This window comes from Palaemon carinicauda, chromosome 6 (assembly GCF_036898095.1).
Source record: "Palaemon carinicauda isolate YSFRI2023 chromosome 6, ASM3689809v2, whole genome shotgun sequence".
Lineage (NCBI taxonomy): Eukaryota > Metazoa > Arthropoda > Malacostraca > Decapoda > Palaemonidae > Palaemon > Palaemon carinicauda.
Window position 1 is genome coordinate 94270383 of NC_090730.1, and position 14711 is coordinate 94285093.

At 36.3% G+C, this 14711-nt stretch overlaps 1 protein-coding gene across 4 annotated transcripts in view; it reads right to left on the minus strand.

Annotated features, from left to right (window-relative positions):
- LOC137642599 (transcription factor Sox-6-like) overlaps nt 1–13161 on the minus strand; it is a 176877-nt gene extending 163716 nt beyond the window's left edge. For 3 of the 4 annotated variants that reach the window (XM_068375298.1, XM_068375297.1, XM_068375296.1), the window contains exons 1-2: nt 12789–13161; nt 11059–11271 (exon numbers count right to left, since the gene is read on the minus strand). In XM_068375298.1, the coding sequence (XP_068231399.1) occupies nt 11059–11078 (20 nt within the window). In that variant the 5' untranslated portion in view covers nt 11079–11271; nt 12789–13161. The remainder of the gene's footprint in view (nt 1–11058; nt 11272–12788) is intronic. The other variant, XM_068375300.1, reaches the window with a different exon arrangement.
- Nucleotides 13162–14711: the final 1550 nt, after the last annotated feature.

Genomic DNA, 14711 nt, shown 5'->3' on the forward strand with positions numbered 1-14711 from the left:
CACATATACATATATACTGTATATACATATATATGTATGTATATATATACATATATATATATATATATATACATGTATATCTATATCTACATATATATATATATATATATGTAGATATATATATATACATATATATATATATATATATATAGAGAGAGAGAGAGAGAGAGAGAGAGAGAGAGAGAGCACAAACCTATTGAACAGAGTGTTAACATGTGTAAATTAGTTTATATTTTCAATCTATTGTTGTTTACATATCTTATTATGAATGTGAGATTTATATACTGATTTTTGTACTCCTTATAATGCATAGTAATGTACTACTTGAATTTTTGTATACCTTTCAACGTTAACTGCTCTGACCTTAATAAGTTACTGGTCTAGTAACTAATGTGAAAAAGTCAATGATCAGTTATCGTCGACCAACTCTTCCCAAAAGCAAAATATTCCAGTAACAGAAGTACAGTAACATTTCGCAGACTGGATTTCTGCAAGTAGCCTTCCCTGCAGCTTCAAGTACAAGCTAAGCGTGTCTTGCTGAAGGAAAATATAGCGGAACAGAATTCCCTCAAAATTATGTCAAGTAATTCAGTTCTATTTGATATGAAGAGAATGTAACTTCCTTATAAGTTTTGTGCTGATAATTTTCCCTTTGTCCAAATTAAGCATTCTACAATGAAAGATTGACTTATCAATCTTATTAAACATTATGAAGATATCTTCTGAATTAAGTGGAGTTTTATCTGAGGAAAATAATAAACAGGATTTTGTTTAGAGAAATATTCAGTTATAATTACAGCATGGAGCTGAAGCGCTTGTATTATCTAGTCGATGAAATATGACTTATGCTGCACTTAAGTAACTTTTTGACCAATAGTACCTAAGATTTTGATCACTGTATTCTTAATCACTCGCAAGAGAATCGGATTACCGTTCAGAATACACCTTCACTTATATTTCAAAATACAGAGCATCGTCGAATAATGCTTAAAAAATAGTAAAATTATCAGGAAATCTCCTGCAAATTCTATGCAAAGAAAATTGTCAAGTGTCTAATTGTATGAATATTCTAGCAATTACTCGTTTTTACCAATGTATATACATACACAAACATACGCACACACACATGTATATATATATATATATATATATAGACACAGACACACATATTATATATATATATATATATATATATAGACACAGACACACATATTATATATATATATATATATATATATACACGTAATGATAGTTTGAATCACGAATTCACACGTTAAATTTTTATATCCGTTGAAATATTAAGCCAAATTACATCGAATTCGCCCAACTTGAAGAATAACTCGCACCTACAGTACAGCGGAACTTACTCGGGATAGAAGCATCTAATGGGGCCTGCATTCGAAACTAAGACATTTTAATCTTCATACAAAAATGAATGACTTATCCTTCCTTTCAGTGATTCATCCATTAAACCCCCCCCCCCTCTCTCTCTCTCTCAATGGTCAGGTACATAAATCACTATTACTTCATTTAATTGCCCAGGACGCTTAGATGCGAAGCATGGTCAGGGCAGATTCACTTTCTACAAATAATTCCCATCTTGGTTTAAGTTATGGCTAACTGCAAAGGTTGGTGGAATTACATATCAAGATGCATATGCGACTTAAAATTCAAAAAAAGTTACTACCGCGACAGTTATTAGGTCCTTTGACTGGCCAGATAACACTGCAATAGACCTTTCTCTCTCGTCACGGCTCATTCTATCTTTGCCGACACATACACAGAATAGTTTGGCCTATTCTTTACACATTCTCGTCTTTCTTCATACAATTGACAACACTGAAATTACCAAATAATTCTTCTTCTTTCAAGATGTTAACTACTTCCCTGTGTTCAGTGGCTACTTTCCTCTTGGTAAGGGTAGAAGAGACTCTAGGTATGGTAAGCAGCTCTTCTAGGAGAAGGACCATTGTTCTCTAGTCTTGGGTAGTGCAATAGCCTTTGTACCATGGTCTTCTTCTGTCTTGTGGGTACATACAGGCACACTTTTTAATCTTGTTATTTTAAGGTTTTTATCCTTTTATCATTTTCAAGTTTTTATAGTTTATATATCAAAGATTTATTCTAATGTTATTAAACTTCTCTTGTAGTTTTTCTTATTTTCTTTTATCACTGGGTTATTTTCTCTGTTGGAGCCCTTGGGCTTATAGCATCGTGCTTTTCCAGCTAGAGTTGTAGCTTAGCAAGCAATAATACACACACACACACACACATATATATATACATATATATATATATATATATATACATATATATATATATTATATATATACATATATATATATATTATATATATATATACATACATATATATATATATATATATATATATATATATATATATATATATGTTATAAAATTCAAATACAAGAAATAGAAATTGAAGTGACACCGTAAGATGCTCACACATTATGTATATATATATATATAGTATATATATAATATATATATATATATCATATATATATATATATATATATGTGTGTGTGTGTGTGTGTGTGTGTGTGTATATATATATATTTAAGGCTCAATTTATTCATAGGCATAAAAATCCGAAGGAAAGTAGTTCTTCATGCAAATCTGCCAACTGGTCTGTAGTTAAACCTTAGATTTATTCACCAAAGTCAGTTCATATATGTACATCGGATTAGTGATGCAAGACCTTCTACCGGACCCTTTGGTTATTTACATTTACTCAATCAGTTTAATGAATGTTTGGAAGGGAAAATATTTTACAACATTGTTAAAAAAAATGAAAGTAAATGAAATATGCAACGATCATCATCAGGCTGAATTAAAAAAAAGAGCCGATTAAGACATAAAAGTAATAGTAAGAACAGCAAAACCACTTAAACCTGGGCGTATACGTTAATGGAAATAAAAGTAACAGCAATGTAAAGCTAAAATTATTTTAATAACAAATAATAAGCAAATTAGAGAAGCAGTCATATCGATGGGCCCATTTGCATATTATGATTTAATCAGTGTCGTTACAAAGCAGCAGAAACTGTAAAAACAATCTGAATAATTGGTTTTTGATTAAAGGGTAGTTACACTTCGATAAGTTTTTATGAATAGGTTAATCAAAGCATTGCTGAAATACTTGTACGAAATTTACATTAACAATGAGCGTTATTTGATGCCCTTACCATTTTTCCCCCTAATACATCTGCAAAGGCTCATGGCAGTCAGAGAATAATAATGGGAAAAGTAATAACGGTAAGAGAAATTTTAAGGCAAGCTTCCACTAGTTGACTTTGGCTACACACACAGACACACATATATATATATATATATATATATATATATATATATATATATATATATATATATATATATATATATATATATATATATATCAAAGTAATAACAAAGAAAAAATCTGACATTGAAAAGAAAATCATAACTTTCTATACCAAAAGTCATTGAGGGAAAGCTAATTACTTAATCTTTAATTGTCATTCACATGATAAACGTCATCTAGCAAATGAAATGACTACGAGTCAAAGGTTTAACTGATTATCAATGCACTGTGATCAAGATGGAAGAGCTATTTTTTCAGAGAAATAATAACGATAGTAGTAGTACCAATAATACTGTTAACAGAATTACCTTGAAAAACTGTTATCTATCACTTAATTGTAACTCTAGTTACTCTCCTGTGAACTCCAAAGTACGATTGTGTGTAAATTTTTTCTTTCTCGTTTTGAAAGTCAATGCTCTTGTAAGTCATGTCATTCTAGTTATCCTCCGTTTCATCTCCCTTTCCTTCTCTTCACACCCAGTAAGAAAGTTTTCCTTTTGTTTGCATTTCACTTCCGATTTCTTTCATGTATTCTAATTCCACGCTCGCAGAATTCACTGTTTACAGCGAAAGATTCCTGTCGGTTCCACGTACACGATCTGCAACTTTTTGGTTTGAGTGGCGGTACGATTATAGTGGCCTAGCGTTTCATCACTAAAAGGAATGAAATGTCCTAAAAGACAAGAAAAAGAAAATCGGGGCACTTAACGAAATACACTACAATAGGCACGGACAGCGGCTCATGACAACTTGTCTTCTAGAGTCTTACCTGCGATGTGATGAATCGGTCAGCTAAGTTCCTTTCGTTTCTCCATGACAAAATAGATTAAGAATTCATACAACCACACCTCCCCCAACCTTTCAACTCCCTTTCTCCTCCCTCTGTATTAAACACTATCCCACAGTTCTACTCCCTCCCTTTATCTAGCTGAGTCACTCTAAGAATCTATAACCAATGTGAGTGTGGCCTGCAGAGATTAATCCGTTCAGTATCACCGCCAAGGAACTCCTCCTCCTCCCCCGACGACGACGACGACGACGAAAGAAATTAGTCATTACTTAATAGGCTAAGTGGCACGTTTCCTGAACTCGCACCGAGGGCTTATTATTTAAGGCACGATCACTGTTTTCATAAAGGGGGAGGGGGTAATACTAAGAGAAAAACACTGGAGCTAGAAGTCGATGGGAAGAGCCAGACTAGAGAAAGATAATGGGGGTCTAAGTAAAACAAGTAATTGGTTCAGCAAAGACGAAATACAAAAGCAAACTTTCTATAGTTAAAAGTAAAATCGGCACTCAAGTAGATGCTTCTGCCTCGTTACTCTGTAGGAGCAAAGTTTGTTTGATTATATTGTGTATAAATCATGTATAACATGGAGATTCTTCCGCAATAATATGAGAAACTGCATTAGACTGAAATTTACTTGTGTCCTGTTCCTTAATTGATAAATACATGTTAATGTACAATACATGAGCAATTGACTTTCGAAGCCATTGAAAAAAAAAAAAAAGTAAGAGCTACAGCCCTTTTCGTCAAATATGATTGTGGGAGCTTTTTTGGTGGGACGAATTACTACACGGAAATGAGCTAAGCCTCCCAAATGCTTGAAGGAAGTCAGGTGAATTATTAACGACGGTGATGTTTGAATGATGATCAATTACTTTATACACGAAGTTTCAAGTACCGAATTCAATTTTTAAAGATGACGATGATAGTTATTCATGATACGACTGTATATGCAACGACAATAATTATCCTGAACAAATAATGAAGAGAACGCAAATATTGCAGGAATGTGGACAATCTGTATTATATTGAATATTTTACGATATGATCGCAAGATTACCATTTACAGGTGTGAGGGAAAACCCACGAAGATACTTGTTAACGGCAACGTTATCGTTGTATTCAGCCCCGGAAAAAAGGACACATGCGTTCAAACTCATTTGCATGTTATAAGAGAGACCAAATTCGGCCAAAACAGTTATTATAACCGATTACGTTGGCTGCCAGATGGAATTGAATAGCCAAACCTACGAGTGAGATATCAAATCCATTTGTAACATCAATGTCAAGCGACCGGCGAGAGAGAGAGAGAGAGAGAGAGAGAGAGAGAGAGAGAGAGAGAGAGAGAGAGAGAGAGAGAGACTTATCAAGTCATGGTGATTCGTCCTTGTGATAGAATCCTGCAATCCTGTCGCCGGGTGTTAATCCTTTCACGATGTCTTTCAAGACCATTTAATATGCAAAGGCATCATCATCATCATTCCCCATCCGCCACCCCGCCCTTGTTGGAATATTATTATCGCATACAGACATACTTAACACAGGACATGTGTGTTATTCCTCTGGAGGAGGGCAAGGAGTTCTGTTTATTGTTGACCGAGAGTCGTGAGACTTTATCAATTTGATTCAGATTTCCACGGAAATTTCAAAGCCTTCTGTTAGGAACGGAATTCAAGCATGACAAAACTAATCAGTCATTCAGCCCCGTTTCCGAATTAAGTTTTCTCAGCAGCTCAATATATATGATGTTGTACAGGTCAGAAGAGGAGTCAGGTCGAGGGATGCATGGCGATGAGGCCTCTATGGTCAGGTGGGGATGTGCGTTTGTCTGGTTGATTTGTGCCGTCATGAAGCTCCGCCCAGAGAATCCTGAATAAACTCCGCCTTATGACAGACCGGTAAACTCCGTCTTTTAATTGTTTGAATATCTTGAAAAATATAGTTAGTGTGATCTTTGCTGTCTTTGGGTATAATGAAAAGAACAATATAAATACATTTACGCAAACATGTACTTGCCTCATGTTTAGGCTACATCCTAGTTTAATTTGTTTGCTGTTCATTCAATTTGATAAATAAACTATAACCTAAGTTTTGAGTTAATCAAAAAATCTAGAATTACATATCAGAGATCATTATATATTTTCATCAATTACTAACCCAGCTCCTTATTTAGTATTTTGTTTAGCGTTTTTGTAAGCGAGTTTTCCGGAATTTCAATACCAGCTTAATTTTGTTTGATCAATATAGCATCTTACAGCCATCTTAACAATGATTATGATGAAAATAAAACTGATAATAATAGTGATCATAATGACAATAATAATATGGACCTTAAGAACGGGTTTTCCATCGATATCCTGAACTTTTAATTTCAGATTAATTTCTGAACACCTTTAAGCAATCAATTATTCTTATTTAGCCTTTAATTCTTCCCATTAACTCGTTGTTATTCCGTTAAATACCACTTAACCTCCCCTTTCCCTTTCTCTTCCTCCCCATTTCAATGCAAATCTCCCCTTGTAACCCCTCCTTCGTTCTCGCCCTGTCACGGCTAATTTCCTATTTCACTCCCCTTTTTCCTTCCTTCCTTTCCTTTCCTCTCCTGTGATCCCTTCCCTTTCCCTCACCTCTCACCCTCCACATTCCGCTATCCCCTGATGGACCCTCCTTTTCATTCCCCTCCCTGAGCATCCTAACCGGAGTAACTAGTGACTATGGTTTTCATGTTCCCACTCTGTTTTTATACCAGAATAGATAACGCGTGATCCCCGAAGAGGGTGGTCGGTTGAAGCTAACGCCGAAACAGCGATAATCAGATTGGCTATACAGTATACACCGCTTGTGATTGAAATTTATAGCTTTGCCGGCCGTTACGGTATATTTGTTACAGTTAATCTTATATGGAGACGTTCATAAATAGTTTTTCACATTGTCTAACATGTTGAGAAGAACAATATTTTTATGAGGGGAAGCCCGGTTTGAATAAGAATGGTAGGCCGACCAAGCAACTACAGAATGGAAAATCTAATAATAATTAGAATCTTCATTGTGCGTCCTTAAAATTGTCCTAAATATTACTATAAACTAACGGGGTGTTTTCGTAAAATATCTAGACATCTTGGACTGGATTTTCTTAGAGTCCAACATTTTAAACGTCTGCGTTGGAGCTTAAAAAAACACGATACCCCTAAAACAGACGGTTGTTGTTGGCTTAACGGATTACACCAGACACATTTGTCATGTATTTTCATTGAGACACTAAATGACCTAAAGGTCCAAGCGCATTAGGACAACTTGTCGAGAATGAGGCGTCACGGTTATGTCATATATTGCCTTACCTTACTATTTTATCCTAAGAGGATGTAGGCTACGTCATACTACATTAAATATCATTATTCGTAGTCTTTCAGTCAATTCCAGATGTCTCAGAAATGTTTAATACATCAAGAAGCAACAGCACATCGTTTCAGGTTAATTAATATTAAAAAAGAAAAAAGAAAAAAAAAACAACATCAAAATTAAGATTTATTAATTCTTTGAAAATTATAAAAAAGTACTATGCATTTCAATGATCCTATCAGTGATTCCAAATACTGCATTTACTTGGAGAAATTGAATTACAATTAACCGAAAAAAACTGCTATCCTACATATTGAGAATAATGTCGTTTATATATATATATATATATATATATATATATATATATATATATATATATATATATATGTGTGTGTGTGTGTGTGTGTGTGTGTTTGTGTGAAATTAATTGCCCCAAGCTAAAAGTAGTTACGTTTGAAAAATTAATCATATATGAAAAACAAAAACATTATTATTATTATTATCATCATCATAGCTGAATTATATTTGAATGCGAAGACTTTTTTAATTGTCTTTGATGTTCCTTTGTATTTGTTTGTTGCGTTAATATATTTATATTGCATAGTTTTTTTCTTGACAAAAACTCGCTTAGAAACTGAAAAGCGTATCTCTGCACCAAGTTTATTATGTAGAAAGAAAGAGATATTGGAACTGGTATGTTTAATAAAGCAAACAAATCATTGTCATCAGAAACCGGACCGGCGACCAAATGGAGACCGTTCTAGTGAATACCGCCCAAAGTTAAGGAAATTTCCTCTTTATGGTAGAGGTGTATAAGATGTGGTCTACATCTTCAGTGGGTCCATATATTATTGGTTACAGGATTAACAAACGTGGCGCTCATTGAATAACAGACCGAGACACGGCTGTCCGTAAGGGCGACTTTTAAATATATCAATTATTGATCACAAGCACATGACGGGAAAATATGTAGACTTTTTTTTTTTTTTTACTTTTGGTCCAAATTGACGTCTATATACAAAATATTATTCTCCTGAGTCTTACTTCTGTTTTTTGTAAATGGTTCCAATTCAGATTGAAACTTGGTTAGGATATCTGCCGGAAGCAGATCTTTTTTTTATAAAGACTGAATAAAGCAAGGTGAAACAGGGTTTTAAATTTTGTCTTAAGAAGTTGAATCATAGGCTTGTAATGCAATCAGATTCACTTATTCAAAATTAAGAGAGTGGTTTTATACCTTGTATTTCCAACATCTCGTAAATAAAATTACATTAATAAATACACCGTATATGGTTGGGAATAAATTTATGCAATTTGAACATTAAAAACGAATCCTTCATTAAAAAAAAAGAAAAAAAAAACGATTGATAGATTTAATTGTAAAGCTGTTTCTTTTTTGCCGATTTTTTCTACATAATTCTTGGTATAAATCTGTAATGATATGCGAAGTAGCCATAGAAAATGATACAGGAGAAAATATTAATAATGAGATACCAAACAACACCAAATTGCTTCTTGGCCCGAAGTTCCTCATCAGAGCATCATTCAACACAATACGTTTCAAAAACTTTATTCATATTCAGACAAAGTGGACTAGGTCAGCCTAATCTATCGACGTGAATTTCAACAAGTCAGCAATCATGTCAAAAGTGCTGGCGATAATTCTTTTCTTCTTTTCTGAATTGATCAAAAAGTTTTGATAAGACCTCAACCTGAAGGCCTAATGCTTTACGGTACCACCATGTTACGGCATAGGCGGCTACGATATAGAATACCATATCAAATTGTCCATCAAGATGTCAATAATTTAGAGAACTTAGTGCAACATCTAAAATGTCACTGGGTAATTTAAATTCGTAAATGATATTGTGTGCCGTAAGGACACATATGAAGAAGGAAAGAGTCCTCTGACGAACAAAGTTTGGATGAACCGAGAACAGGAATGATTTAATCTTAGGTCACGAGAGAAAGAAAGTTACATGGTATGACCTCCTGTTGAGCTATACATTTTAGGCTACAATGTCTATGTCATATATTCAATAGGGAATTTAAAAACTGGCATGTTGAAAAAAAAAATAGGTATCTATAGGCAAACTAAATGTCAGACGCTAGAAACTATCAGTAGCACGAAAAGATAATAACAGTGCGTAATGTATTTCAAATGATTGTTAATTCTACATTAGACTTAAAATAGAGAGAAAAGTTACCACTACGGATATTATTATCCAGTTGCAAAATGTGAACAATAGGTAACGAGTATGTTACTATTAAGATTTTACAAATGAATAATAAAACTTCCCACGGATTACTACTTTTTGTGTAAAATCTTTCAGGCAATGTTGGATAGAGCATATCACATTTTCGTGATCTTGGTAGAGTTGCAATAGATCAGCCATACGAATAAAATATGAAATATCGCAATATTCTATGTGGTATGTGCAATGATTGCGATTTCTTTTTTTATTATGAAATTTTCTACATTGGCACGTACGCGTAAACTGGTCTTCAAACAATATCTATTTATTTTTCTACTTTATACATACACACATATACTGTGTATATATATATATATATATATATATATATATATATATATATATATATATATATATATTCGCTTGTAAATAATTCCACATTAATAGTTCGTTTCTAAATTAGTGACAAAGCAAAACCGGAGTTCATTTTCAATACACGGAGCAAATTTCTCCACTTTGGTGTAGAAAGAAAGTTCACCAACTTCATTATGTACTCCTGACGCACACAAAAATTTTGTATTTGAAATAAATAAATAAATGCTTCCACATATTACTTATGCTTGCAGATGACCTTTTCTATCGAATAAATCCCGCAATAATGCGGATTGTTGGAGCATTCCCTTGGGCATTAATTATGCGATTAGATTCCTCTCCAGTCTCTCTATTGCACTAACAGTAAAAGCGCTCAAGAAGGACCTTCGTAAGAAACCACAACTACTTTCCATTAATACAGTTTGACAAACACTGTCTATTTCATTATTTGAATATACGTTATTTACCCATCAGCGAAAACTTATATATATATATATATATATATATATATATATATATATATATATATATATATATATATATATATATATATATATATATATAGTGTGTGTGTGAGTGTGTGTGCATGCAAATAGAATGGCTTGATAATTTAATTCCTACAACTTTATCATAACTGCGAACTTTATTCCTGTAACAGCGCACAACGGTTTCATATTACGCTGTAAGCAGATTTGATGTCTGTGGTTTAAGAAGTAAGTCTTAGGCAACAGATTTCTTATACATAATAAGCGTGATATATATAATATATATATATATATATATATATATATATATATATATATATATATATATATATATATATAGTTGAATGTTGTTATGCCCTTCATTTAGGTAAAACTCATGAACTGTTCGACTAAAAATTAATAAAGCGATTAACCATAAGTTGATAATTATATGTTACCCAAAAATATTTAGCAAAAAAGAAATCTAGTCAATTACGTAGTGAACAAATAGGAAAAGAGAAGGAGCTGATGACTTACGCTGAGGGAGTGACATGCATTTCTGTTGAACGCGAGTCATCAAAGGTGTCTCCGGCGACTCCCTCTTTAAAGATCTGAAGATCTTAAAAGGCTGCTGTGTCCCTAGTGAGGGATGACCTCTGGGTGCCAGGCCCTTGTTCTCTTTTCGCCTTTAGATTTCACTTTCGCGGACACCGCATTCAATTACTGGTCGATCGATTACGTTCCATCTTTCTGCAATAAAAGGCAACTCCGCTCTACTTGATTCTAAGGATTCCTTTGGTAACAGTTTGAGCGTTGTTTAGCAAAATGAACTTCTAGCTCCAAGATAAGATCATACTTCTAAAAGAAATATTAGCGGATCAAGTAAAGAATTAACGTAAATGAAGCTAAATAACATAGACATATTTCTACTCTCCGTCAAATTGTTTTACACTAAAGTCACCGCCACCGTTAAATATGAAATCTTAATAATAGCAGTTTTGTTTATTTGTGATTGCAAAACATTAAATGACTTAAGAAAATCTGGATCAATGTGGTTAATATGTCATCAGTTGAGTTCTGTTTGGTAATCTATGTTATTTTCAGTATGTTAGTAATTGAAACAAATGTAATTCCTGGGTACGTTCTTACCTGGATACATAATGATCTGTTTATCTTCGGCTATTATTCTATACGCAAGTGGGCCGCTCTTTTTACTCTCTCGAACACGAATGTTATCTCAAGAAACACGTAGGATTCTTAAACGCATTGCTAAGTAAACATCTCGAAATAAAACGTCCATGGGACGAGAAAGCGAGTGGGCATACGGGAGGGAAAAGATAACATTCTAATCAATGATTATTGGTTTTAGAGGTTTTTTTTCCTTCAAGGTAGTCAGTCACTGAAAGGTATTTGGAATCAATAAATAACTAAGGTGTGTGATACTTGTCACTTGCATTTCTGCAACCTGGCAACTGCATATTTGAAGAACTTATCCTCAACTGGCACCATGGCCGCATACCGATGCCTCACGATTTGGCACTAATATTTCGTGTAAGCTTGGACGATGATGGCACTGCCAAAAATCATGTACACATAAATCGGAGTGGTCCTTGCCTAATGATGACTTACATTTTGCGGCACATCTTATGCGGAGAGATGGAAACATCGCAAAAGAATAAAACTGGCATCACGTTATCGCAACGAGTTCGTGGGCGCCGCTTATACACTCATCGCCCGTCATACACCTCGAAAGCACTAGGAATTCTTCCATATCCTTTTACCTGATGACATCTCCGGGGATATTTCAGAACAATAGGGATGATAATAAGTGACTCAAAGAAAGTCCTTGCAAACTCAAGGTCACGGAAGTGTCAAGCAGAAGGAAGAACAGACGAAATAGTCGATTGTGAAATGGCCAGTAGCCATAGTGCTGCAGACGCCCCCAGGTAGCTGCACTGAGCAATCCGCCCTTACCGCCACCAGCATCGGCCGCTCGAGGGTGCCAAACTTAGCTGGTTTGTCGCGTATGTTTGATAGCGGCGTGGCATGAGCTTTCGGGACATTGCCAAGAAGCACTAGTGATGGTGTTGGTTGTGGTAGCGTCCGGTGCTTTGCCTGCGTGAGATTTGGGTTTCAAAAAAGGGTCAGGGCCGAGGAAGGAAACAAGGAAGAAGGGAGGGTCTGAAGGGCACTTCTGGTCAACGTCATTAAACACAAGTCAGCAGGCAGGTACTAAGAATGTCACTGCCTTTTCTCCGTCGGCTTACCTGTGTCAGATTAGAGATGGGTCGCAGCCCGCCCGCCGCTGCTGCTGCTACTCCTTCGTGCTTTCCCGCTTATAAGTTTACTCACGCTCTGCGGCCGATAAAGCACTGGGAAAAGGGAACAATTCCTTTGCTCTCTTCAAGAGGACGATTGCTAGTAGGGAAGTGGAGGAAGATAACGCAGCCCGTTAACAATACATAGTGCGGGTGGGGGGGCAGTGTACCACTGGCCAGAGAGCGAGAAAGTCTATCTAGCTCTCGCAACACTCACACTCTCTCACTGTCTCTGCTACACCCGACAACAATGCGCGCAGCCGCCCGCGTGTTGTTCCAAAGCCAATGCCGGCCACACTGAGTATTCTTAACGGATTCCCGTCAGTGGCGGGCGCCGATGCGCCTGACGTCACCGCACTGTTCCCCCATAACAAAACGTGGCGACGCGCAGCCAATCAGCGAGCTCCGGGCCACAATGGCCGACCAATAGGGAGGCGCCTCCCCCCGCGGCGACCAACCATTGTCCGGATAACAATGGAGGCCACAACAACGGGGGCTGGACTACAATGCCGACACCCACAATTGGTCCACTGGCGCAGGTACACCAGCCAACGAAAATTGCCGGTCGTCCCCCGACGCTCCCCGCCAAGAAAAAGTCTCCCATCGTAGAATTTTGTGGTTGCGAATTGGCAAGGTGGGGCCCAGGCCTGGGTTTTAAACCCCCGCCTAACTAATGTGTATTTTTCCGTAGAAATGGCAGTGGTGTAGCGACAAGGGGAGCATCGCTAGTCTCAGCACCACAACCAGCAGCTGTTGTGTCGCCATTGGTTGCAAACTCTTCTTCATCAACATGATTATCTTCACTTTTACCTTTATAGTTATCATTTATAAGTTATCTGATTAAACCTTTACCTTCTATCACCTCTTTAATCTCTCTTCTTCAATGCCTCCCATTCCATATGCTGTTTTCCGTGGCTTCTTCAATGATTCTTTTCTGCTTCTTACTGTCGCACTATCAGCGATGTATCGTCCACCTCCTCCTGCTCTTTTTCACCAACACTTCCTACTTCCCTTCTACTATGTTATACTCTCTTCTCGTAGTAGTCTCTCTCTCTCTCTCTCTCTCTCTCTCTCTCTCTCTCTCTCTCTCTCTCTCTCTGCCACATTTGCCAACTCCTGCAGTTTCCTCCCATATTTTCACAGACCAGCGGGAAGTCTTTAAATTTGTGTATTGATTTTCCTTTCAGTTTCTGGTCTTAGCTGGCCACGTTCCCGAGTGTGGGGGAGGAGAGAGAGAAAGAGAGAAAGGTCTTTGCTGGTGTCTCCGCAGGCTAAAGACGCTCCCTGGAGGAAGATAGAGAAAAAGATGGTGGTAGGTGGGTCGTGGGAGAAAGTCTTGAAAACCCAGGGGGTCTTAACGTCGAAAGCCCATCTCTACAATGCAAAACTGACACCCAACACACGCCTTCACCCCTTTCCCTCTTCCGAAACTTCATCCCTTTCGGCTTTCCTGATCTATTCCCCCTCTTTCACTCCTCCTCTCCCTCCCTCCACCTCTCCCTCCCTAGTTCCCTTCGCTTGACCCCTAGTAGAAGACCCTTTCTCGTCAAGAGCCCTGTCAAAACTCTTCACCTCTGGTGCAACAGGTCTTTGTGGTACAGCGTTTTAATCATTAACTGAAGTCATTCAGGAAATTTTAAAAGGAATTTCTGTTTAGTAACAAGGAGAAAATGCGAAACAATATACAAGGCTTCCAACATGTGTGTATTATGCTTTATGATACATAGGAGAAAAATTATAGAAGTAAAAATTTAATACTTTTCCATAACAAACGGGATTTTAATTTGAAGGTATAAAGGAAAATTATATGCACCATGCGATGTATTAACTACTTAGAATAAGAATCCAAATAATTCAACTTACCGGTGAAAA